This window comes from Cuculus canorus, chromosome 6 (assembly GCF_017976375.1).
Source record: "Cuculus canorus isolate bCucCan1 chromosome 6, bCucCan1.pri, whole genome shotgun sequence".
NCBI lineage: Eukaryota > Metazoa > Chordata > Aves > Cuculiformes > Cuculidae > Cuculus > Cuculus canorus.
Window position 1 is genome coordinate 8,528,077 of NC_071406.1, and position 25,992 is coordinate 8,554,068.

At 38.8% G+C, this 25,992-nt stretch overlaps 1 protein-coding gene across 1 annotated transcript in view; it reads left to right on the top strand.

Moving 5' to 3' along the window:
• Window positions 1-555: 555 nt before the first annotated feature.
• ACTR3 (actin related protein 3) overlaps window positions 556-25,992 on the top strand; it is a 31,037-nt gene continuing 5,600 nt past the window's right edge. Inside the window, exons 1-6 of the mRNA XM_054070056.1 lie at window positions 556-761; window positions 16,821-16,876; window positions 21,263-21,387; window positions 21,955-22,065; window positions 23,571-23,666; window positions 24,210-24,317. Coding sequence (XP_053926031.1) covers window positions 718-761; window positions 16,821-16,876; window positions 21,263-21,387; window positions 21,955-22,065; window positions 23,571-23,666; window positions 24,210-24,317 — 540 coding nt within the window. The 5' untranslated portion in view covers window positions 556-717. The remainder of the gene's footprint in view (window positions 762-16,820; window positions 16,877-21,262; window positions 21,388-21,954; window positions 22,066-23,570; window positions 23,667-24,209; window positions 24,318-25,992) is intronic.

The window sequence follows — 25,992 nt, forward strand, 5'->3', positions numbered from 1 at the left end:
AACCGAACCCGTCCACCACTAAACCATACCCCTGAGCAACTCATCTACCCATCTTTTAAATCCCTCCAGGGACGGTAAGTCCTTCCACCTTGGAATTGAGTCTTCTCCTAGATGAGAAGTGTCATAGAATCACAGAATCGATTAGTTGGAAAAGACCTTGGAGATCATCGAGTCCAACCATACCTATCCAACACTAAACCATATCTCTGAGCCACTTATCCATCCACCTTTTCAATCCCTCCAGGGATGGTGACTCCACCACCTCCCTGGGCTGCCTCTGCCAGTGCCCAGGAACCCTTTTGGTGAAGTGTCACTCTGGTGACACCTTTTCTGGGGAGGGCTTTCTGCCCCCCGGCGGCAGGGCTTGCAGAATGCCGTCCCCTCGTCATTCTGGGCACCCTCCTCGCACCACCCAACCCTCCTCCACGTCCCCTCCCGGGTTCATCACAACGCCGGGCCGAAAACCCTCCCGCCCGCTCCACTTACGCGCCCGAACGGCAGTGGCGAGACCGCGAGATCGCGCGTCTGGGAGGGCTGCGGTTGTCGCGCCCGCCCGCGCGCCAGGGAGGGGCGGGTCAGCCATCTTGGGCTGGCCGGGCCGAGCCTGCGAGCGGCGGGAGGAGGAGGAGGAGGCAGCGCCCGCCCTGCGGAAGTGCCCGAGCCCCGCCGGAGCGCCCAGGGCTCACCGCGTCCCCAGCACCGCCGCGACCGACGAGCATGGCGGGGCGGCTGCCGGCCTGCGTGGTGGACTGCGGCACGGGGTGAGCCATGGCGGCGCCGCGGGGTCGCGACCGCCCGCAGCGGGGCCGGGGGAGCGGCCGCTGCCCGCCGGGCCGAGCCGGCGGCCCTTCCCTTCTCTATTCCTTCCCTTTTCCATCCCTATCCCTGCCCTATGCTTTCCCATCCCTGTCCCTTCCTTTCCCCATCTTTTCCCATCCCAGTCCCTTCCTGCCCCACTCCCTTCCCATCCATCTCTCTTTCCTAACCCTCTCCCTTCCCTTCCTTTACCATCTCTCTTCCTTTCCTAACTCTCTCCATTCCTTTGCTTTCTTATTCCTTCCTATCCCGCCCTATCCATTCCTGTCCTTATCCCGTTCTATCCATTCCCTTCCCTTCATTCCTGTTCCTATCCCTGTCCTGTCCCTTCATTCCTATCCCTTCCCTTCATTCTTGTCCCTATCCCATCCTTTCCCTTCTTTTTGTCCCTATCCATTCCTATCCCTATCCTGTCCTATCCATTCCCGTCCCCTTCCCTTCATTCCTATCCCTATCCTTTCCCTTCATTCCTATCCCTTTCCCTTCATTCCTATCCCTTTCCCTTCATTCCTATCCCTTTCCCTTCATTCCTATCCCTTCATTCCTATCCCTTCATTCCTATCCCTTCATTCCTATCTCTGTCCCTTCATTCCTATCCCTGTCCCTTCCCTTCATTCCCTCCCTTGGGGCCTCGGAGCATCCGCGACCGGTGCCGGTGCCGCCCCGGAGCAGCCGCCGGTACCGCCCTCGCGGCGGGGCTGCCCTGGCCTGGAGGGGTGACCGCCCGCTCGGTGGCCTCCGCGGGGGGGGGGTGGGGGTGGCAGGGGTTCGGGGGGGGGGGTTTAAGTATGTGGATAATGTCATTTATTCTGTGCTTCTCTCTGTGGGAGAAAAAGACCCCTCCCCTTCCAGCGAGCAAGCGCAGAGGAACTTCCTTAGTTTTGTCAAAGCCTCTTCCTGCTGTCGGGCTTTTATACCTTATAAGGCAGTTTTCGGTGTCAAACCTGAACCAAATCCGTTTTGGAAACTCTTCTTTTTGTTTAGCAGCTGCCAGATGATGAAGAGAATGCGGTGCCAGTGATATATAGCATAAAAAGCGATTGTGAGAGGAGCCCCTCGGGATTCAGGCTCCCTTTTCCGGTGTGGTGTGGCTGCTGGAGGCTTTGGGTTGGGGAGCAAGCCCGTGGAGATGTCAGTAGGAAGTCGGCCTGGGAGGGTTGTGTGGTTCCTCTTGCAAGAGCGCTGCCAGGAAGTGAAAACAGCTCTGTGACCTGCTGTCTGTGGTGTGATTTGAAAGATGAAGTATTTTGGTTTAGGCACTGCGCATTGAGCTTTTACTGGAAAGGAAAGTGTTGGTATATTTTCAAGGCTCTTCCTCTTTAGCTGCTCCTGATGGCATGCTGATTCTTTAATTCATTTTTTTTTTAATTTCAGCTCTCTTCCATCTCGCTAAAAACAATCAAATTTCTCAGAGGCTGCAGTGTAGGTACAAATACATACAGTACTCTGAACAAGCGTGTTCTTTTGAAATCCAGGCACTTGTTTTTTGAAAGGACATGCTCATCTTCCCTTCCAGAGGATCTCTTTGGTGCAGGATATTAATAAATTGTTCTTTAAGCAGAACAGTTATATAGGTGTTTGTAATGTCTGTCTGTTTAATGTGTTTATGAAGAGGTCGCATTTGTAGTTAGAGCAGGAAATAAAACCTTGCCTTTTGTGCCGTGAAGGAAGGTTAGCAGAGCGGGAATGAAAATGTGTAGCTGAGTTAAATGGAAGTACATGCGAGTTTAGCATGATGTGTATATGCACTGTTTATCTTTCAGAACAAAAGATTTAATATACTCTGCCTCACGCCACTGGCGTCTTTTTCCCATCTCACACGCTTGTGCATTGCAGGTAGTACCATTAAAGTCAGTAATTATGTCTTTATAGGTTTGCAAAATATGGGTTGTGACCACTGGAGTAAAGAGATTCACTTACAGCTTCTGTGATGCCAGGCAGGAACAACATGCTGGTATATAGCTGCATAAGAAACGGCTTTGTCTTTTTAATGTGAGAGGTATACCGAGGGACTTAAGTGTTGAAACAAATTTTCCTGGGGAAAATTCATGTGTAAGCACTCCATTGATCAACCTCAGTGCACAGGGCATATACTAATGTTGTATTATATGGTGCTCACTGAGTCTTGCTCTCCTTTCGTATTTTTTTTCCCCCCAAGTCTTCTAAGATACTCTTTCTTTGTGTAATTGTAATTTTTTTTTTAACATAGACCAACCTTTTCTGCTCCCCAGGCTCTTCCTTTCTGGTGCACTTCAGAGTGTGAGGTTGTTCTTCCCTGAAACTCTGCTTCAGGAAACTGGGGGCAAACATTTTAAGCACTGGTAGCATTACAGAGCGTTGAGGTTGTTGGAATTCATTGATGTCAGTAGACAAAGGTATAAACTGGTAAATTTATAGGAAAAATCTAATCCTCAAGATAAAAATGGAACAAGTGGGTAGTAGTGTGGTGGGATGTGATAGCATAATCGTGCTCATAGCTTTCTTTTTTTAATTGGTGCAGCCCTCCCAGCCCATCTCATTTTGTGTGTATGAGCAAGAACATGACATATATATTGTGTCAGCCATGTGCACTGTGCAGATCAGTTGAGGTCTCAGCTTGGCTGCTGTCTTGTCTATGAAAATGAAAGAAAGCAGTCAACTTAAAGGAAGCCTCTGTCAACAGGAGAAGAAAGAGGCTTTGAAAATACAGGCAAAGCAGAAAGGTTGAAAGGAATTGCCTTGTTTAGAACAGGCAAGGCACAGATTTTCCAGTAAGTAGGGTTTTTCTTAGCAAAAGGGCGTGATAATTAATTTACAGTCCAAGGAGAATTTACCTTAATCAGCAAAAGGGCAGATGTAGGAGCGGTATTAAGGATGTCTTCTCATGTGTGTGTAGCCATAGGATCAGCTTGTTGATTGGAGTGATTTTTTTTCTCTTTGTGTGTATGTGTTCTTTTTTGCCAGGTAAGATTGAGGGGCAGGAAATGGATAAGAAAGGGCATAGTTGTGCTTTTTAGTGTCAGCCTGCACAGTTTAGACAAATTTTGAGAGCCCCTTTCAAAGTATTAAGAGACCAAAGCAGAGAAGAGGTTGGGGAGCTCATGTGATCCCTGTTGTTTGAGGTTTTAACAGGTTAGGCAAACTTTTTAGGGATCATCCGAGTATATGTCATACAGCTAGAGCTGGCAAATGGGTGTAGTCAGTGACATGGCAATCAGATTATGGATGCAGCAAAAATTCTTCTAGTGTTACATTGGTTATCTGGAAATTTGCATTCTTTGCTTAAGCAAACCTGATATCTAGAAAATAAGGTAATGGATACCTAGTAAGAGCCGGAAATAGCGTGAATGAGGCTTACTTCAGACTGGCCTGTTTAAGGAGTACATGCATTTTAAAATAAAAATGCAGAAAAGAAAAATATCAGAGAATTATTTCCATAAACTATATGAACAACATATGAAAGAGAGACAAAAGGCTCTTACTGATATTTTAATCTCAGTAGGCTGCGGTCTTTTGCTCTGTGCCTTTTGAGTGTTTGAATAGTCCTTGCTGCCTGCTATTCAAGCAAATGCAGCACAGCCTGCAAGTCATTATTAAAAGCTCTTCCTACGCCACTTCATAATTTAGCTTGATTAGGTCGACAAGTAGATTTTAGCTGTATCTTTCTGTGTGAATGCATTTTTTTTTCTGTAGTACAAACTTGTGTAACACAGAATTAGCTCATTTGGGATGGCAGATAATTGCAAATGTTCAAATTAATGGCTCTTTAGCTGAGCTGAAGTAAATGGCTGTGTAACCTGCTGCAGTTCCCAAATGACAACCTTGTTTTAGCAGTGAAAGTGATTTAAAGAAAAGTATTATATGTTTTCTGTACCTAGTTTCCCTTTTCTATAGGCTTGTGTGCAGTTTTTAGGCAGGTGTTGGTTTTTTTGTTTGTTTTGTTTGGGTTTTTTTGTATCTGCTCTTGTATGCCAAGCTAGGCTCCTTTTCCACCCTTTTCCATTTCCCTTAACACAGATTACAAAAATGTATGAGTGTGAGGTTTTTCTCTTCTTTTTTTCCTGGGTACTAGAGGAGAGTGCAAGGTTTCAGAGTTGAGTGGAGAAAGCCTTGCTGTTCATGGTAGGAGCATAAGTGCTTCTTGAAACCTCACAGCAGTTTAGGTTCCCTCTGAGCTGAGAGCCTGGAAAATTGAAACTGTTCAGGATTTCCAGGCTTTCTTGACAAGAAGTTACAAACTGTTCTCTGGAATGAGTCACATCTCTGAGGGTTTCTTGGCTGTTCAGTTTCTGTAACCAGTTTTTCTCTAAATGAAGGAGGGATAAATTTGGCCACATTGAACCTCAGAGAAGCTGGAATCCTGGCTGGTGCTTGGATGGTGTGCGCAGTGGAGTGAGCTTTGCATTGGGAGACTTGTCTACAAATCCCACTTCTCATCCTCATGCAACACCCATACAGCTTTGTGCTCTTAAGCAGAGTGAAGTATTTATGGGTTGAGTGTCATCTAATGTGAGAAGTTGACAGGATTGCATTGTTCTGTTTCTCTTTTGGGTTTTGACCTGGTAGTACAAATAAGTACAAGATCTATGAAAAGCTAATAACCTTCCATAGACAGCAAAGGTACATGAGATGAGAAATCCAGTGCTGTAAAACCAGGGTAAGGAGAAGTAACAGCCTATATTTTATTTGCTCTGCAACTCTTTTAGCATCTTGTACTGGACCTCAAAATGATTTTTCTTTCCTGAGGTTCCAGGCGTGTTATTTCCACAGATGTTCGAATCATGACTTCTATTTAGTATAAATATTGCAGCACTGCGATGTTCTTGCAGTTAATATTTCAATTGGGTATCTTGTCATGACCTTTCACGGGTTCTAGCTTTCATGAAAATGTTCTCTTTTGGGATGAATTTTCTCTGTATTGTGTCATCCCAGAAGTAATTTTTTGGTTCGGAAAGCATGAACAAAGTAATTCCTTAGTAGAAGATGGAAAAAATACTCTTTTCAGGATTTTATGAGTATTCTTTGCTTGCCAGTAGCTGAAGTAGTTAGAGGGGAAGAGGGAAATGCTTTGTCCTTAATATGGGAAAGGGAGTTGTGCTAGACTGAGAGCTGTGGTTTAATATATGGATGTTTTTAATAATTGCTAATAGGTTCTGAAGATTCATGATAACCTGTGATGTCTCTTAAATGGTTCTAATACTTCACACTCCGTGTTGTTACACTAAATGCACAGAACGTAGAATATAATTAAGAATAATAGAAATTAAGTTAGGAATATGTATATTACTATACACAACGTATGTTCTGGAGTTCCATTGTAGGAATTAGTTTGTATGTTATCTGAATGCTTGTCAGAAGCTGTCCCAAGATGCATAGCACCTTCCAGTCCTTCTGTTTCTGCTTTTATTTTCCCATGTCTCACTTTCACTTGAGAGATTTGTATAGGTATGGATATAAAAAAAGAGGGATGTAGCATTTCTGAGTAGAGGACAAGCACACTTGCATGCTTGGGTTGGATCTGTAAAGTTAATGATGAATGAGCCACCTTTTCTGTATGGCAGAGCTCCTGCTTCTGCATGCATGGGAAGCTTGCACAGTCACTGAGGCCAGTGTGTGGCCCTGGTATTGAGGAAAGGCTTGCAGGAGGATTGAGTTGTGGGTGGGACTGGGCAGGTTCCCTTCTTGTTTCTCGGTGGTTCTTCATTAACTAGCTTGAAGGTTCTGCCCATTGTGTTGATCACATGAGTATGATAGTAATTTGCTTGTCTAAATTAGTTGAAAATATAGCTTCTATGAGTTCGGAAATACAGCGCAGCTTCTTGAGTGACAATCCATCCTCTGTATTATTTTATATCACATATAAGAAACTTTGCAGTTGGTCTTTTAGTTCATGCAATTTAAAAGTTTCGACATAATGTTTCAACATTTAGTTGCATCACTGCTGACTTTCTTTGGGAAATGCAGAAAGGCTTTGACAATTTCAAACAAACTGTTCATTTTAATTTTGGACAAACATTCTTCATTTAAAGACTTTGAGGAGAAAATATTAAAGTCAAAGCTAAAATAACTGGCATTATCTTTCACTTTGTCCTGGATGAAATTGATGAGTTCTTTTCTGCTCTGCATATGAAAAGGAATCTCTGTTGCTTTAATTTTTAGTTTTTGGTTTGCTTTAGTCACTGAACTAAAATATATTTAGGTCTACTAATCTTAAAAAAATTATTCTTGCATAGGTGCTTAAAAATGCCAGTTTCACTGCAAACTTGTAAGGTGTTCGTAGCAGGATTATTTTAGCCATCAAAATGAAGCACCTGTCCTTTCCAAGTGCTCCTGCTGACATATTGCTTGCTTTTTTTTATTAATTGGTTGTCAAGGAGGATTATAGCCAAAATTGAAAAAGTCGTTTCATGCACTGATATAACATAGAGTAGAACATAGTTCAACTTTTTTTTGTTGTTATTCTGATCATGAGTTTGTATGTTTCAGACCAGGCATGGAAAAACTCTAGATAAATTTACTTGGGGTTTTTTTTTCCCCTTTTCCCTGGGGTTTCCTTTTTCTCTTTATTATTCTTTTGTGGTCATTGCAAGTGTTTGCAGCTGTGCACAGGATGTGTTTTGGCATGCTTGGTCTGTAGAGAGCAAGATGCAGACAGGAGGTCATCTGTTGATACTTTATTTTGATTGTACTTTGCTATCAATGAATGAATCCCAATTTTAATTCTTTGGTTGATGTAGTACCTCTTATTTATCTATTTTTTCTGTATTATTATTTTATTTGTTTTGACTTGCCTTTGATTTATCATGCTGTTTATCATCTGCAGGAGCTTTCACAATATGACTACTTGCATATTTGCTGTCATACTTCAGAATCTGTGATCTTATTAAGTGTGACTTCCTTTTTACATTACAAAATATTCAGTGATATGTTTTTGGCCATAGCTTAGTGGGGCATTTTTTTCTACAAGACAACTATTTCTAATTGGAAGCTGTGTTTTGTTGGAAGCATGGTGTAACATGATAAATATGTAAACTGGTATTTTAATGCAAGTCTGTTCTTGATGGAAAACGTTTGGTTACCTATTGAAATGCTGAAGTGGTAACCAGTGTATTGGGCAGACTGGAAGTGTGCTGAGACAGCCTCCTGCCCACGCTCGAGCTGTCATTTTGGTTTCATCTTACCTCTGCTCAGATTGGTGTGATTTGGGTGATTCCATGGTAGGTGTTGGTTCAAAGCTGGAGCTCTCAAGTGCTGAAATCGTGCGAATAGTAAGCAAAATAATGTAATATGTTAAAAAGTTAAATAACTTTACAGTTTTGGCCACTGTATGGCTTTTGTTTGGAAAAATTTCCCAGGTTAGTCAGGTTTATATCAGCTCTGACTCTTTCTGTATCATATGACTCAGATTTTGCCTATTTCATTTCTTCAAGTGGAAGATTTTGTTTACTTAGAAATTCTGTATTTTATTTTCTGTATTTTACTCAATTGATTCACCCTTGTTTTATCTGTGGAAAAGTATGTATAGTTAATCTATTCTTTAGAATTTTTTTTCTTCCTGATAAGATGAACATTGCACACAGGTTTATTTTGGGCAAGTGATGTAGAAAGCTGTCAAATTAATCTCCCCCTCGTAAGAGGTAATTTATACTATTAAGTAATTAGTCATGCAGACTTCCAAACTTTTGGGCCATTCTTTCCTCATTATTTGGAACTATCACATAGAGTAGTCAGGCTGTGGATGATGCTCAGAAAACTTGTGTAAAATTAAATATGATTTAATTAAAAGCCCTGGCAGTACAGGTTAGTGTTGTGTGTGTGTGTGGTGTAACACAGAGGCACTGTTAAGAGACTTGTTAAAATGAATTAGTCTAGAAGTCTCAAAGGAAGCAGTAAGTAAAAAGAAAGCATTCTGCTTTTGCCAACACAAACTACTTTGATGATACAAAGATAATATCCAAAGCGATTTGCTCTTCTTACTTTGAGGAAAATGTAGTCAAAGGAAAGCTAACTTTATTTTCTGTGTTAAAGTATATGTCATCATTAAATATTTGAAACAGATTTTACAAATATAAATAAAATTTGTCTAGGATTACAAATTTATATGGTAATGTCATCAGAATGTCTGAATTTGATTTTATTAGTCTTAAACACTGGTTTTCAAGTACATTTTCATAACTCAATCATAAGCCAGAGTCTTTCAGTAAGGAAGGCAAGTTCTCTTCCTGTTTGCTTCTGAGAGAAGGCTTCCACAGTCAAGCTGTCAATGCTGCTGCTTATTTTATTCTTTTCAGAGTTTTGGTGCAAGTTAACATGAAGCAAATTTGAAAGTAGATTCTCTTCTGCTCCTTCCAAATGTTGGTAAAATTTGAAGCTGTACAATGTGGTAGCTTCGTCTCCTCTCCAGGCTGGTGTAAAAACTGTCATTTGGAGACTCCTATTACAGTGCATGTGAATTTGTTGTGAATGCTGTGTAGCATGGGCTGCTGTTGCCTCCCATGTTCCCGTTAGTCACACACCTGGAGAGCTGTGTGCTGTCTGTTTGTGTCAGTGCTTTCACGTTTCTTTGCTACTTGTTTTAGCTAGATATTACTAGCGAGCATTGCAGTCGTGTCTGTGCTTGGAGTTGTAGATGTAGCTGCTGCTAAAAAGTAGCACTGAATAAATAATAATCTAGATGAAAATATAGATGCTTTTAAAGATGAATTAACCTTTTTTAGAGGTTTTTTTTTTTTGTTTCCTATTTGGCAAATAAGTGTTAGAAGTATTTCTCTTTGAAGCTTCTATTGAGCTGGCTTTTTAAATTGCACACCACTTCAACCCACTTAGGGATTGTTTTACTATGACAGTTACTATGTGGTGAAGAAGCATTTGTTGTCAAGGTGAAAGTTCTTGCTTGAATGAACTGATATTTTTTCAGGGGCAATATTCTAAGAAAATAGCTTCAGTTACACAGTATTGCAGTTAATTCCAAGCCCAAGGTTGTAGAATGTTGGATTTATAACATTTTTGGTGTATAGGTGTCCCATATGTCTTTGAAACATCCCCTTTTACCATCCCTTGATGTGTCTCCTCTACAGCATATCAAGATTCTTCATCTGAGAGTGCTTCTAATCTTGTGTACCTTTTCCATTTATAGAGTTAATTCTCCGGCTTTCAGTATTGATTACTTTAAATGTTTTTGATCATCAAGTGTTTCGAAACTTGATAGAAGCAGTTGGTATTTAAAAATGCTCACTAGTGATGTGGAAAAGGCAGTGTATTCGCTAAAGATACAAATATATGAAAGTCATGTCTCATTTCAGTCTTTTGCTATCTAATGTTTTATCAAGGACATTTGAAAAGAGACAGCAAACCAGTTTATTAATATGAGTCCTGTTTTCCTAATTAATCCGTTCCTTCAGGGACTTCTGATCTGCTACTGCTTAACTGATTTGCGCCCGGTGCTTGAGCTGGGACCTTTTTAAAGAGGCAGGATGCCTTTTCTTTTTCACTGTCTCATTATTTCATTTTACAGGGATTTGAAAAGTAAATGCTCCCTAGGCTTTTCAGTCTCATTTGGTGGGCAGGAAGGATGACAGAAGAAAAGTACCAAATAAAAACAAAGACTTGTTTAGGATTTTCGGTAATGTGAGGCTCTATATATGAGGACAAGGACCTCATCCATATTTCAGAAATTTTCCACTTCTTTAAAGTAGTTTTGTTAATCTAAAGACATCAGACGATAAAACCACTGTGTCTATCTTATGAATTCTGTCTGTGTAGAATCTATCCAGTTAAAACAGGAAAGGATATTAAACCCTGTTTGATGAAGTCTTTCATGGACAGACTCTCTGAAAGGGGCTGGAGATTGAACAGCAGAATCCCCTTCCATTCTGTTTAAAAACTAGGATTTTTTTTTTTTTTGCTGTTGGATTTATTTAATGTCCTTTAGAATATTACTACATGTGTGTGTACTCCTTAATCTGCTCACTTTCTAAGCTTTTTGCTGTGCCTGAAAAGGCACTAACCTTAAGCATTAACCCACTCGCTTCATTACAGGTTTCCTGGAGTTACGGTAACCTAGCCAGCAATGAATTTTGTTGCTGTATGCACACGTGCAACAAACATTAAGTTCATACTTCAGCGAACTTAAGTTTTATCTGCACTGTCTTGCGTGCCTTTATAGTGTGGCGTGCTGTGAAATAGAAATTGTGAAATCATGAAAGACAACCCCAAAAAAAGTTATCTTTTATCTTGAGCCATTCATAATAATGTTATCTACTTATAGTGGTTTGAAGATATAAGTAATGCTTTAAATTTAATGAATTGAAATAGTAAAGAAAAGTATTCTTTTGTGCAATCATTTTAACTGTTTCTCTGTGAAATTTGGTATGCAGCAAAGTATTGGACATCTGCATAAACAAAGCTTATTGTGCAAGCAGATTCATGTTACCACTATTATAATGGTGTCAAAGTAATACATATGGAGAACTTACTGCTGTGATGTCTTGAGAGAACTGAAGTTATGAGATTGGATTGAAATGGTGAGATGGCTTGTAGACCATGGTGCTAATGAAGGTAATTCGTGTGCATAGGATTCTTCACTGTTCTTTGTTTTACATAATTGAGGCCTCTGCCTGGCTTTGGAGTTTCTCTTTGATCGACGCAAATAAATACCTCAATGCAGCGGTTTCTTTTTTCATTGGGAAAGCTGTGGAGTGAAATCCAGGTTGGTGCATTTGGCGGCTCCGCACAGGATTTGGAGACACTAGCGTGTAAGGGGAATTGTCTAAGCAGGACAACTGAAATGCCAGAGTGCATTTAAAATTTCTGGGTCATGGGCATCTGATTTCAAACTGTAGGAAAACAGTTTAATCAAGTAATGATTCTCAGGCCTGAAACTCCTGGACTCTGGTATCGGTATTGCATTCAGAAATTAGCAGGGGCTACAACTTTTAAACCACTCATCTGTTTCTTTTAAGTAGCCAGTGTGCTGTTGTGTGCAGGTGTTAACATATGTTGATAATTTTTGACTCCCATTGGCACACTATCACTTGGAAAACTCAAAATTTCTTCCACAGGGCAGTAGTAGCATGTCTGTGTGGTATCCATATGGATAAAATAGTTAAGCAGCCTTTAAAATAGGGATCAAAACTCTAATCCTACCTCTTTTAAGATGTGGGTTCTGGTTACCGTCCCATTGTCTTGCCTTCTGTATTTGGCCCTTGTTTCTTGGAGTCTTTTCTACATCGTTTTGGGAAAAAATGCAAAGTAGTCTTACCTCAGGAGAGTTTATAAGCAAATGGCGAGAGGCTCTCTTGAGAAATGGGAGATTGGCTCTAAACCCATTTGGATGGAAGAAGATTTGGAGTACAGATCTCCTGCAGCCTTAGCAAGCGTGGCACCTTGCAGAAAGGCAGTACAAGGCAACGGATTTGTTGCATTTTGAGTGGGAGCATGCAGAGGATTGCTGTGGTTTAGATGGTGGACAGTGATTTAGAACCAGCATGAAGAAACCGCCATGTGATGAACAGAAACAGCAAAAAAGCCCTCTGAAAAGAAAAGAAATCATCATATGTATTTCTTCTCCTAGCTTTATGCATCTTGAAGATAAACCAAAAGGAGACCCTTTTGATTACAGCCTAGTCCTGACTTTCTTTCTAGAGAGTTTCAGATTTGTTACTCCCACTCCCATTACTCCTCCCTCCCCACAGAAAAACAGTTCTTGATTTGCTTTTAAAGTTGCATTGCATCTTTACAGTGGCACCAGCATTGGAGGTACATCTTATTCCTGTTTGTGTATGTATTAAAAATAGTGTTGTATGTACAAACTTGCTTGTATTCCTGGTCATTAGGAATAGCTGAGGGATAGGCTGTAGCCTGGATGTGCTCTACAGAAGGTGAAGATCAGGTGATATATATCCTTTAGCACTCTTCTCTGCTTGTGCTTGGCTAACTCATCGTGTCTATGCGCGGAGCTGTCAGCAAAATGGCAAGGGTGCAACTTGTGTTGGGCCACCCCATTTCCCTTGTACTTCTCAGAGCAGCTAAACGAATGCACTGCCTACAGAGCAGTTGTCCCCCTATTCCTCCTCCTATTGTTAAAACTGCAGTTGTGCTAGAACTGGGGTGTATAATGTGGGAGAAGGTAGGCAGAATGGCATTTGTTGTGGACAGGAAAGAAGTGGAGCAAAGGCGCATGATCATGGTTTGTGGTTTACAGACGGAGGTTCTGTTAATGCCATTCTCGTTAGTAGTTCTTACCCTAAGTGCTATTTCCTTTTGGCTGTAAAATTGTCTGCATGACTAATACGTAAGTAACCTTCAAGTGACATTGCTTTCATGTCACAGCCTCAAAAATGTCTGTTCTAGGTGAGAGAGTACATACAGGAAATCCCATTAGTGCAGTTGGGAGCATTGTGGCGAGTCTTCTGTCTGCCCTCCCAGGGATCTGCCAGGCAGGTCAGAACAGAGCTGCTTTGCCATTTTGGGGTGCAAGTTCGAGGTGGAAGTGGCTCTGTAGAGATGCTCCTCCACTTGTATTTGAGATGTGGATTAGTAGAGTTAAGTCAGAAGGAACCTTCAGTAGTTATTACCCCCACCCAATCTGCAACGTGAATGTGCCCTACAAAAAAGCCCCTATATTTATTCATACATTCTTGAAGAGGTGATGGTGTCTCACACACCATCCACTGACCAATGCAGATGTCCAGTATCATCCAAGTTAAATCTGAGCGTCGTGATTATCCAACAAACCTTTTTTGCCGTGTTTTCTGTTATTCCCTCCCTCTTTTATTTATTTATTTATTTATTTTTTCCCCTTTAATGTGCTAATAGTGCAGAAATACCTCAGGTAGCTGAACATGGAGATATAAAGGAGAACATATGAATGTTGAATTCAGGTTTTCACCTTTGGGATTTTGTAAATGAGTTCGATGTTACAGATTCTAATAGAAATCTTATACTTTTGTACTTCTCTGTACAATGCCTTGATATCTGACTGCCGAGTGCCCCAAATTCAGTGTGGGAAAGTTGAGTTCCTGTCTTGTTAAATGACATGTGCCTTCCTGTCTCCATGGAAGTCCCTTCTGCCACTCATCAGTGCAGTGTAGCAAGCAAGACAAGCTGTGACCCAGTATTGGTACTGCCTTATGATATCTTTACATCAGGGTTTTTTTTTTTTTTTCAGTAATGGCAGTGGCTGCTGCTCTGAAGCAGTCAGGGTGTGCCTCGTTCCCCTGTGAATCATACGTTAGTCAGACACACTTTGCCCTGTATGAAATGCTTGTGGAAACTGTATACTTGTGAAATCTGGCTTGCCCAGGGTATCTTTTTTTTTTTTTTATTAATGTGATTTAAATATTTACTTCAAGTGCCAGCGGTAGAATAGGTCTGATTAGTCTAAGTAAAGCTTCGTCTTTGGAAAAGTTAATTTAAACAAGATAAAACCAACCCCACTGTTATTAGATTGTGCATTTGGAAAACAGAAGAATTTTATCAACACTTACTCATTTTTTTAACTTACCTGTTTTGTCTCGCCTATCACACTTTTAAATTCCATTTAACTCGAGAGTATCTATATATACATTTAGCTATGAAGATAAAGCTTACTGTTTGTTACTTGTATTACTTCAGCCCCTGGCAGCCTGAGCTACTGTCCAGAGCCCTCAATACTAGTCACGGTATGAATACTGCGGAGAGCTTGCTGTGCCTCCGAGCAAGGAGCCGGAGGGGGAGGTCTGAGCTGCAGAGGGTGTTCTAGCAGCGAGTCGCAGCCCTCACCAGTGGATGAGTGGTGTTGGAACACCGATGTGAAAAGGAGAGTGTGGCAATGAAGTCCTGGTATGCTAAAGATGTGAAGCATTGCACTGAAGACTACATTGGAGGCTTGTGGCTACGATGCTTTAATGTTCAGACATCAGAAGCCATGTGGGTTTTTTTCCTTTTTTTTTTTTCTATTTCCTTTTTTGGAAGCCTAAAAATGGAACTTTTTTTCATGAGTCAGGAGACTTCTTGCTGACTAGGCCATAGTATTTTTAGATATGCTGATTTTATGTCTCAATATGGACTTTTTATGTAAAATGCATCTTTGTTTTGACTTTCTCTCACTCTGCTGGTTGCCTGTTTGCTGGAAGTCTCCCACACCACACCTAAGCAGCCTGTTACCTGCAACAGTTTAGCTTTTGTTTTCTTTGACATACCAAGTGTAATAATCAAATGGTTTTAAGTTTTTTGCTTGTTAAAACACTTCTGAACTAGTTGTAGGTTTATGTAGCCTTCTGACTCCAAAGTTCCTCTATATATTTAGTTTTAAAATCTATGTGTCACAGTTCCTGATTTGAGTGAGTCAATATTTGTGGGTTTTCTTATTAATTTTCTTGTGGAACTAAGTCTCTCAAAACAATGTAGTTACAGTTAAGAGTGTTATTCTGCGTGACAGGTCAGTGAAGCATCAGATTGTTGAGTTCTTGAGATTTCATTTAGGAACTAGATATTTAAGAAGAAAAATAAAAAAAAAAAACGACCCTAACTCTTGTAACTTGAGTCTGCAAAATCTGAGTTGCACGTCCCGAGTTCAGGCACATGCAGTGCACAATGCTGATCTCTTCATGAGGTGCAAATCGCTTCCTGATTTTTAGTTTCTTTTTCATTATTCACCTTATTTTTCAGTAAATATTCCTATTCATCAGTATCAAGTCACGTGTTTTTGCGTGACACAACACTACAGTTGGGAGTAACAGGCAACATTGTGTTTATAGCTTTAAAAATACTTCTCTTGCAAAGCATTTTTGGTGTTAGATGAGGTCGTGCGCTAAAGACTTTGCTATTTAGAGAGAAATGTACTGTTTCTCCTGGCCCAGCACTAATGTGTGCAGTTAATATCAGTGATAGAAATTATGTAGGCATTAGTGAACATGTGAAGCAAAAACAACTGCAGCAGCACTCCTCTTCTAGCCTGTGAAAACCAACCTCTTGCTGTATTTGTTTCCAGGCTTTTTGCTGTGTTAATGACATAAATTTATGGATTGTTAAAGTCAGTACAGCCTTGTACCACCTAAGATCTTCCAGGTTTCTATCGCAGTGCTGAAAAGCGTAGAGGTGCTACTGCAGCATTTCATGCTCTTGCTGACGGTACAAATTTAGTTGGTACAGCTGTATGTCTGTACTAAGAAAATGAGAACTTTGTCGTGTCTGTGTTTGTTAAAAACTTGCATGCAGGCTGTAACTCTTGAATGTATTATGCATTTTGTTCTGCATGTTTTAGAATTTGCCTGTGCTGTGTTTAACTCTTCTGGAATGTTTCTAGCAGCCGCATAGTTTTGGTTCCATGAGCTTTTGTAGTTATTTTTCATGAATACATTGGTGATGTCTTTAGTTTTCTTACATCATGACAGTTAAAGTGATGTATATATCCATAGCACATTCTGGAAATTGTGTGGGTGAAGGTGTGTGGTTCTTTTCAACTGGCTTTCCTCACTCTTATTAAACACATTTTTGAGACTGTTTTCCATTTGAAAGTGGAATTTCTTTTGTTACCTTTCTCATTATTGGCTGTCAGTACTTGCCACCTACGAAATTGCATTGGGAAATGCTTGTGAGGTAATGATGGCCAGCCCTGCCACATGCCCAGCTGGCAATCCGTGGGAAAGGGAATTTTTTCCCCTATAGTTAGCAGTTACAAAAACACTTACACCACTAATGCTTCTTTGAAGGTATTTCAATAGAAATCCTAACTGCTAACCAAGGAGGAACAATGCTAGATCTAAATTTTGCTACTAAGTGTTGATAAATAGAATCACATACTTAGTGTTTTGTAGTAAAATTTTACTAGAGTTGAAATTAGAAATAATGCTTGATTTGTGGTAGGGAGCATTGTTTTACCTTTTAAAATAGAGAAGTTCATTGCTTAGGTTTTCTTGTTTGCTTTTAAGGGAAATTCAGTGGGTCCCTGATAAAGGAAGAGAGGTATGCTCACAAAAAAATGGAGATATCCTTGGTATTTGTGGTATTAAATATTATAACCTAACCTTTTTTTGCCTCAACAGGTATACAAAGCTCGGCTATGCCGGTAATACTGAACCCCAGTTCATTATTCCTTCATGTAAGTACTTGCTGCTTGCGTGTGAACACTGAAGTTACACTTAGACTTTCTATAATATGCTATGTAAAAAAAACCAACAAAGCAGTTAAAAATGAACAACTTGAAAAGACCTCAGAGTGATGACACAGCAATAGCATGGTTCTGTTTTGTTTTGCTATGGATGCTCAGCCTGGAAAGATACATTCATTAAAATACTACAGTAATACTTCACAGAATCACAGAAATGTTTATGTTGGAAGAGACCTTTAGGATGATACCGTCCAATGATAAACCTCACACTGCTGAGTCCACCACAAAGCTGTATCCCAAGCACCACATCTACATGTTTTTTTTAACACCTCTGGAGATGGTGAGTCCACCTCATCGCTGGGCAGCCTCTGCCAATGCTTGACAGCCCCTTCAGTGAAGAATTTTTCCCTAATACCCAATCTAAACCTCCCTTGGTGCCATTTGAGGTCATTTCTTCTCATCCTATCACTTGTTACTTTGGAGAGGAGTAATTTATCAGGTAATACTGTAGTTGACTATAAATTAAAAATTGTTTGTTTTAATATCTTTAGGGCTTGAAATGTTATACTTCCCAGGTAATTTTCAGTATTACAGCTGTGTTACTTAATTTGCTATGATTTTTTTTTCCCCTCCCCATATAAAACAGCTTATTTATTCACTCCCTGTCTTCTGAACAGTTTCTTCCACTTCAAGTGATATGGTTCTACTCTAGAGAGTGGAACTCAATCAGCTTCCTTCAGGAATGCTTCACCTTTTGACCTCCTACACCACTTGGTGTTTTGTCATTGTTCATCTGTGCCAAAGTAATCACGTATTACATCCTGCTAAAAAGGAATAATTAGTACACCCAGTTTTCCTTGTAGATACAACAGGAAAAGAGTTAGAACTAATAATACTTGCATGTAGTCACTGCAGAGTAGTAGTAGTTCAGGCACTATGTTGATTTTTCTAGAAAACGTGCTTCAGAAAGCATTTTTCATAGAAAGCTAAAGTTAATTCGTTTAATGCATTCTCCTGGTTTCATTAAATGAGAGAATCTTTTCAATCTCTTCTATATTGACTTCTAATATGCAGTTCTTAATTTGTCTGGGTTTCCAAATGGATTTAATTTATTTTTTCTCAGTGGTGTGTAAAATGCATTCTACAGTTTTGTTTTTCACACAGAATCTAGTTCTAATGGTAGATTTAAAGTAACTGAACCATTGGATAAGAAACTTACTTTGCTCTTTAGAGTTTGTAGCAGTCTTTAAAAGTGGGCAAATGATTATTTTGTGTAATTTCAGATAAATAGGGTTTACATAATTTTCCTGCTTCTTCAGCTTTGGTTTATTTAATTTTAAAATTACTTTCTTGTTCCTAAAAAGAAGAAATATCTCGACACATCAAACAAGTTTTGGGAAAGTAATGACCTGTCAGATCATTAAGCAGATAAATTTATTCAACAGGGATGCTACTAAAGTTGAAGAGAACGGGGGGGAAACGAGACTTTTTGACAGCTTTTTGATCGTGTTGTATTTAAAAAAAAATACAAAAAGGTATTCTAGCCTAGGTGCTCCTACAGCTGAAATGGTCCTTGACTGCAGTTCTCTTAACAAAAAAGTTTTTTTTCCTCATTTGTGCTGCAGTCCAAGTTAAGTAATTATACTAACTGCACAAGTTAATCCTTTGCCTCAAATGAAATAAAACAGCACTGGTGTAATCCACGTTAAAGAAACGAAAATAGTATAGCAGTACCTGCTTCCAAAGTAAGCTGTGGGTCTTTTCAATGCGCTTTGGTCTCTTTGAATTCCTTAATAGTATCCCCGGTCAAAAAAACAGTTTGGTTTCTCCTTTGACTTCCAGCTGTGGTGGCTGCATGTTATCAGTTTGATTCTCTATAAAAATATTTGCTGTTAAACAGGTTCAAGCAGCATTCCTTCTGCCTTGTTCACTTGTTGCTTATCTCATTCACTCCTGCTCTTGACTAATTTTTATCTCTTGCTCTTATGGTGTGTTCTTGATTTAAATCAGAATATGCTTCTGATTTAAGCAAATGCTTGCTTAAAGTGAAGAATATATTGCTTAAATGCAAATATATTAAATATTGCTTGAATGAGAATATATTCGGCCAGTTTTTTGAAGAGACTGGTTCACTGCTTTCTTCCCTGGCTGCTTTTTAGATATCATCAAATCATTTAATTTTGCTTGATTTTTATTCACTTAATCCTTGCTTCCTGCTGTGTGTTAAAATATGAGTCAACTTCTTTCCACTACCCACTAGTCCTCTTGATTTGTTGTCTGTTTCAGTTTTTCTATGATAGTTCGTGTTGGGTGGCCTTTTGTTTACCTTCAAAAGAAACAGATGCCTTGAGTAGTAAGTAGTTAAGCGCAGAAATTGATTTGATGTTAGTACTAGTGTCCCCTTTTTTTCTAAGAGCTCTTAATTCTTGTGCTAAGCAAACCAAAGGCCGATGCTCCAAGATACCACTGGAGTGCTACACATCTCCAGACACCTAGGTCTGGTAGCCTAGCTCTGGTTTCAGCAGGGTTTATTTTCCCGTTTGTATTTTCAGGATATGATTCTTTATTCAGGTTGTTTCTTTCTTATTCCTGACTTGAAACCCAGGACTTAACAGGCTAGCCTTAAGGTCAGCACAGTATTGAGAGCTTCCATGTGATTCTAGGTTTGTAACAGGTTGAAACCACTTTGACTTGAAAGTTTCTATAATCCTCTAGCAAGTGATAGCATCTTACGTGAAACTTCTTGAAGACAACAGATATCTATCTGGAGGGACGAATTTCCCCAAATGTGTGAGCTCTGGAAGGATGGCCTGAAAAATATTTGGCAAGATTCTTTACAGTTGCTGCAAATGTTGGCCTTGCAACATCTCCTTCCCCACTGTTTTAGCTTGTACTTCCTATCTACCCCCCATGCTTTTTGGCTTCCTCCAAGCCTTTGCTTCCTCTCTACTCTTCTGTAAGCTGCTACAGAAGTTACTGTATGATTCAGTTTTCTTAGCAAAGAGCTGAAAATAATATTTTCTGGTTTATCCTGTTCAGTCTTTTGCAACTCGTAACTTTTCAGCTTCTCTGGCTGTACGGCTCTGGTTTTGTTGTGCTTTATGGGAGAAGCAGGGAGGTGGATGGTGAGCGTCAGCAACCTAACAGTGCTTTACCCTAGCACACTGTTGATTTCCAGATCCTTTAGCTGTGCTGCCTTGTGTCCGGTGGGATTGTGGCTGCAGCAGCTGCTTTTTATCTTAGCTGTGAGCAAACAGAGCTTCTTAAGGTGAGAATTAGAAAACTAATTCTGCCTCTGAGGTTTTTATTCATGACCTTTGAGTAATTGAGGCTGATATTAATGCTTCTTACATGTGTGAATTTCCTCATTTATGTAAAAGATCGTGTTTCAAGGCAATTAGTAAGACGAAAAAATAGAGCTGGTATTGCTGGCACTGCAGCCCTGGTAGCTTGGGGGCTGATGCAGAAGATGAGGGAAGGGAACATCTGTGTTCTTGTGATATCTGATCACTGATCTGTCTTTCCAGGATCCTGTGTTTGCTTTAGCCAGTGTTTTTCTGATAAAGAGTCATTTCTTTATATATGATGAGTAATTATTCTGGAAGTAATAAATTGCCAAGATCCAAGCTGTTAGCTTTTGACAGTTACTCCTTGAAGTGAAGGAGAAGTTCATAGTCTTTCTTAAATAAAATTCTGAATTGTATTCTTAAAGGTAAAATAGGAGTAGGATTTAAAGGAAGAAATAAACCATAGACTTTATACAATCTGCATCTAAAGGTGCTTTGTGTAGCTGTCCTTTTAAGATACTACTTTTATTTCTGTCCAATTATCTTTTTCCCTACACCTTACATTTTCTCCTACCTCTTCCATCCTGCTTTTTTTTGTACAATTTTTTTTTGCTTATTTAGTTGCTATTCAGTCCTTCTTGTGTGACATCTCATTTTCATATGTACAGAAATCAGTTTGGTGAAGTGAGTTAAAACATACATTTAAATAATGGCAACATGTTTTCTTTCTTGCTCTTTATGCAAATTGTAAAATTGCATTCCTTTTATTGTTAGAGAAGTGTGCACACTTTTTGAATAAAATGGGATCTGTAGTAGGGATACCATTGGTAGTTCTTTTAATGTTTTCTCTCTCTGATTGCACATTGAACGTCTTAACAATTAAATCTGTATTGTGTTACTTTATAAATCCTAATTGTATATACCTATTATTAGAATTCAAATTATTTGTATTTTAGTTAGCTTTTCTGTACTTGTACCTGGAACAAAGCATGAATACCGTTACAGTTTGTTTCTGTTCTTGAATATTGGGGTTCTCTTTCTTTAGTGAAGGATATGTGATCTACATTATTGTTTGTGTTCTCTGTTAAAGGTATTGCTATCAAAGAATCCGCAAAAGTGGTCGATCAAGCACAAAGGAGGGTTTTGAAAGGTGTTGATGATTTAGACTTCTTTATTGGGGATGAAGCAATAGAAAAACCAACTTATGCAACCAAGGTATTAAGAGAAATGTTTAAAATAATTTTTCAATCCTCTTTAAAATCATCAGCTATATAGTAAACATCTTATGAATGCCTTTTCATTAATTTTAATCTTATTTTCTGCTTAACTCTGTTTCAATGGAAAATAAAGTTTGGTATTAGTTTTGTTGTCCTTCAGGAGCCTGTGGTAGTTGGAAAAAAATATGTGAATATATATTTCTTTTGAAGTGAAGGGGGGTTGGGAGAACGTTAAGTGAAAATAACGCATTCTTTCATGTTCCTTGTCATCTTCTATCAGCCACATCAGAGTCAGGATGCTGGGCGAGGGGGAACCTTTGGTTCGTCCTAATGCCACCATTCAGTTGTACTGAGAAAAGCGCAGTGTATTGTTTCTGCTATTCAGGGTTGGAATCTGAATTTCAAATAAATGTCAGATCAAAATAGGAAAAAACTAGTACAAGTTTTCTTTCATACATATTTAGATTGTATGATTTTAGTGCAATTGAAAACACTGTTGTTTGTTTTTTCTTTTATTTCCTTTTTCTTTTATTTCCAATTATATTTTGATGCTCTTGTGCAACAGTGGCCCATCCGCCATGGTATAGTTGAAGACTGGGACTTGATGGAGAGGTTTATGGAGCAAGTAATCTTTAAGTATCTAAGAGCAGAACCTGAGGACCATTATTTTCTTTTGGTAGGTAAAATTACATCCTACTTATGAAATTGCATATGACTAGTAAGAATTTTTTGTGCTGATTTCTTTAAAAATTGTTAAATATTAATATGCTTTGCCTTGAAGACTAAAGTAAATACAAATTACCTGGAACTTTCTTGACCCGACTTAGCACATCCAGGTTCTTTGATTTTCTAAAGATATCAGTGTCTGAACCGGAAACTTTTTTTCTGTTCTGTTCTCTTTTCATTTCCCTCCAAATTGCATCTGCTCCATCCCTTTTTTCCTGATACTTATCCACTGAATTCAATACTCAGGTTTACATTTTTGAGGCAAAGTACCTCTGTGTTTGGCTTGATATAATTGCAGTTATTTTGCTTCTACAGTCCTGCCACCTGGACGGTGTGTCTGCACAGAGAATATTTTTCTTTTTTTGTGAAATCGGAAAGATCAATTGTCATGTTTGAGCAAATTAGATCTGTATTAAGGTCAATGTTATTCTTAAGGCGGTTTGTTTTAGTGTGATGTTCATAGAATTGTGCAATAGGAGTTTGGAATTAGAGGTGTTGCTCATACTTGTTAAAGAACATCTAATGCAGTCGTCTGCTTGAAGCAGCTCTCATCAGATCTGGATGCTCAGGGCTGTGTCCAGCAAAGCTTTGACTATCGCTAAGGATCAACATGCTGTAACAACTCTTCACCCTTTTTCCAATATTTGACTGCCCTCACGATACATTTTTTGCTTCCCAATACCTCCATAGGATTTCCCACATTGTGGTCTCCATGGGCTCTTGTCCTAGCACCCTTATGAAGAATCTGATTCCCTTCTCTATTTACCGTCGTGTTACTTAGTTGATGCAATGAAAGTGTTATTTTTTCCTCCACTATTGTGTAGCACTATCCAAATGCTCTTTCAAAGGAGAGTCTTAATTTAAAGTATGTTTAGTATTTTAATGAAAAACTATTGTAGTGCATTGTATGTTGTTGCTACCTTTTCTGTGAAGTACATTCCTATAGTTGATCGTATCAACTTCTTTTATATAGTGATTGCCTTCTGAAGAAAACCAGCTTTTTTATGTAGTGAATCACTGAGAAATTTTTAAAATCATTGTCACTCTTTAATTAAAATGTCCTAAACTGCATCCTTTCACATTTTTAGGTCCTTGATTCTTTTGGTGAAGTCAAAAGTTGTAATGAGCTAACCAACCCCCAAAGGGGGCTGTTGTTGTAAATACTTGAGCAGTAATTACTATAACATTTTTTTATTGTACTTCTGTTTTTTTGGTTATGCTCTAATCATCTTGGTTTTGCAATGTAGTTTGTATAAATTCTGTTATTGTCAGAGGAGTTTCAAGATTTTCTTAATTGCACTGTTTGCCTTTAAAAGTGCAGTGTGCTCTTTGCACATTACTATTTTTACATGCTATTGTTCTTGAATGACTCATTTTTCAAAATTTAGGATTTTTTTTTTAAAGTTAAGTGCTTGATTTGAATATAAGTAAAACTTGTTGTGTTTTCTCTCACAGACTGAGCCTCCATTAAATACTCCAGAAAACAGAGAATATACTGCTGAAATCATGTTTGAGTCTTTCAATGTTCCAGGGCTATATATCGCTGTTCAGGTAAGGGCAGGGCTGTTGAAGGTTAGAGTTAGTGTTTCTCCTTGAGCTAAAACTAATTTCACTTTGAAAACTGTGGTAGTGGTGTTTGGAATACTTTTATGTACTTTTGCTTAGCAGTTTCACCACTAGATGTTTGATACGTGGTGTTTCTGTGTTCCCTTAGCTAGGTATTGTTCCTCTGTTACCCACATAGAAGGCGGCTACTAAGCATATAGAGTATATCTATTGTGTCATAAATAAACAAACAACACACCATATCGTAGTAATGGTATTAGGCCAAGAGCTGAATCCCTCTAAATATGAAGTTCAAGCAAAGATGTTTGAGCATGGTGAAAAAATCATCAGGAGTCAAAAACTACATTTGTGCAACCTCATTTTTGTAAGCTGTTTTGTACAGATATGTCATTTTACTAAATCAGTTTCCATGCTTTAAATTACCCTGAGGATGTCAGTCTGGGCATTGTTGGAAGGGGTAGTGGAAGATGGGATCTGCAGTAAAGTCTTTTTATTAAGATTTGTTTTTTAAATGTGTTCTTTTACAAGGCTGTCCTTGCCTTAGCTGCATCTTGGACGTCAAGACAAGTAGGAGAACGAACACTGACTGGCACAGTTATAGACAGCGGTGATGGTGTCACTCATGTCATTCCTGTTGTAAGTATACCTCAAAACTGTAGGAACAGTCCAATTGAGAACAGTTTGTCCTGTAATTTCTTTAAAGTTTACACTTACGCGGACTGAAGTATAGCTAGAAACCTTCAAAAATGTCAGATAATTTCCAAGGTTCGGGGGGGGCTTATTTATTTATTTTGTAGTGCAGAGACTCTTGAAGGGCTTTTCTGCATCTTGAGTTTGTCAGGGTATACTCTCTTTCAGTGGCTTATCTTAAAAGGTGATTTACCAAGGCCATGCTAAGTTATTGATGACTATGATTGCTTTATCATGTTTTCAGTTTGTTTTGCTGGTACGAGTGAATATGCTCTTTACAACAGTCAGTCCAAAAAGTTTGGAATTTTTGTTTGATTTCATCAATTAATATATAAAACAGAAATAATGTAAAATACTTGAGTGCAGATGTAGTATTGTTTACAATTTTTTCTCTACCTGTTGATCACTGTTTGGTAGCATGCTATTCATCAGGGATATGACCAAAAAGAAATCCCATCTTCTGAAAAGCTTAATGTTGAATATCTGTTCCAATATATCAAGCTGCTAAAAGCAAAAATTAATATGATCTTATGATGTTTTTTAATATAATTTACATTTACAGCTGCAGTTTCTTAACTATCAAATTACTGCTTTTGCTGTAGGTATAGATTTCCTTTTGCAAAGCTGCATATTTGGAATAGTGTAACTGGAACACTTAGTAGTGTTCTTTATTTCAGGTGGCTGATAATATGTCTCTGCCTGTCTTTCCTAGGGAAGTTAAATGCACTTCTAAGCACCAGACTCATGCTTATTTTCAAAATGAATCTAGATTGCAATTTTTAAAATCTATGAATGTATAAATAAAATCTCCATAAGTTATTAAAAGCTACTTTATCATGCCACAATAATCTCAATTTTTAAAAGTGTTTGTTATAGCAAGTAGCGTTGCTGGTGATCAGACATGTGATGTAGGATTTTATTGATCTTGGTGAATACCATGGTTATATCTTTGTTCAGATTGTTCATCCAAGATGGCATATTTTTAATATGAAATAGGAAACAATTGACATTTCAGAGCTTTTATAAGTACACTTTTTAAAATTGTACTTAGTAGTTCAAATTGCTCTTTAAGACAGTTGAACCTTTCCTGATTTGTGGGTTTGTTGGTTTTTTTTCTTAATTGAAATAAGAGTAGGTATTCTGTATCACTTGAAGCATTAAGCTTCTTTGTAGAGGGACATTTGTTTGATGTTTGGATTATTTAAATACATTGAATAAATTGACAGCGATTGTATACCACTTTAATGATAACATAGATAAAGAGAGGTTTAACAAATGCTTATCTCTGTAGTGAAGGTAACAGTAGTGGTACATATTTTATGACTTCATTATTTTCTGTGTTAGAAGGACCATTTTATGTCATTGTAAGGTGTATAAAGGAAGTTTTAAGCATGTGATACTAGTGAGAGATCTAGATTCGTCAGTTTGGATGTAGCAGGTCTGGTAAGGTGGAAAGCCAATCTTGAACACTTTTGGTTTCTGCATTTAGACTGTTAGTTTTAATGCCCTAATACTGGCTCTCGAGACGAGTGTGACTTACAAGGGTAGACTGATGGATGAGAATGGGCCAGTCTGATGTTCTAAGCTGTCTCAGTTAATGTGCTGAAATGATGCATTTTCT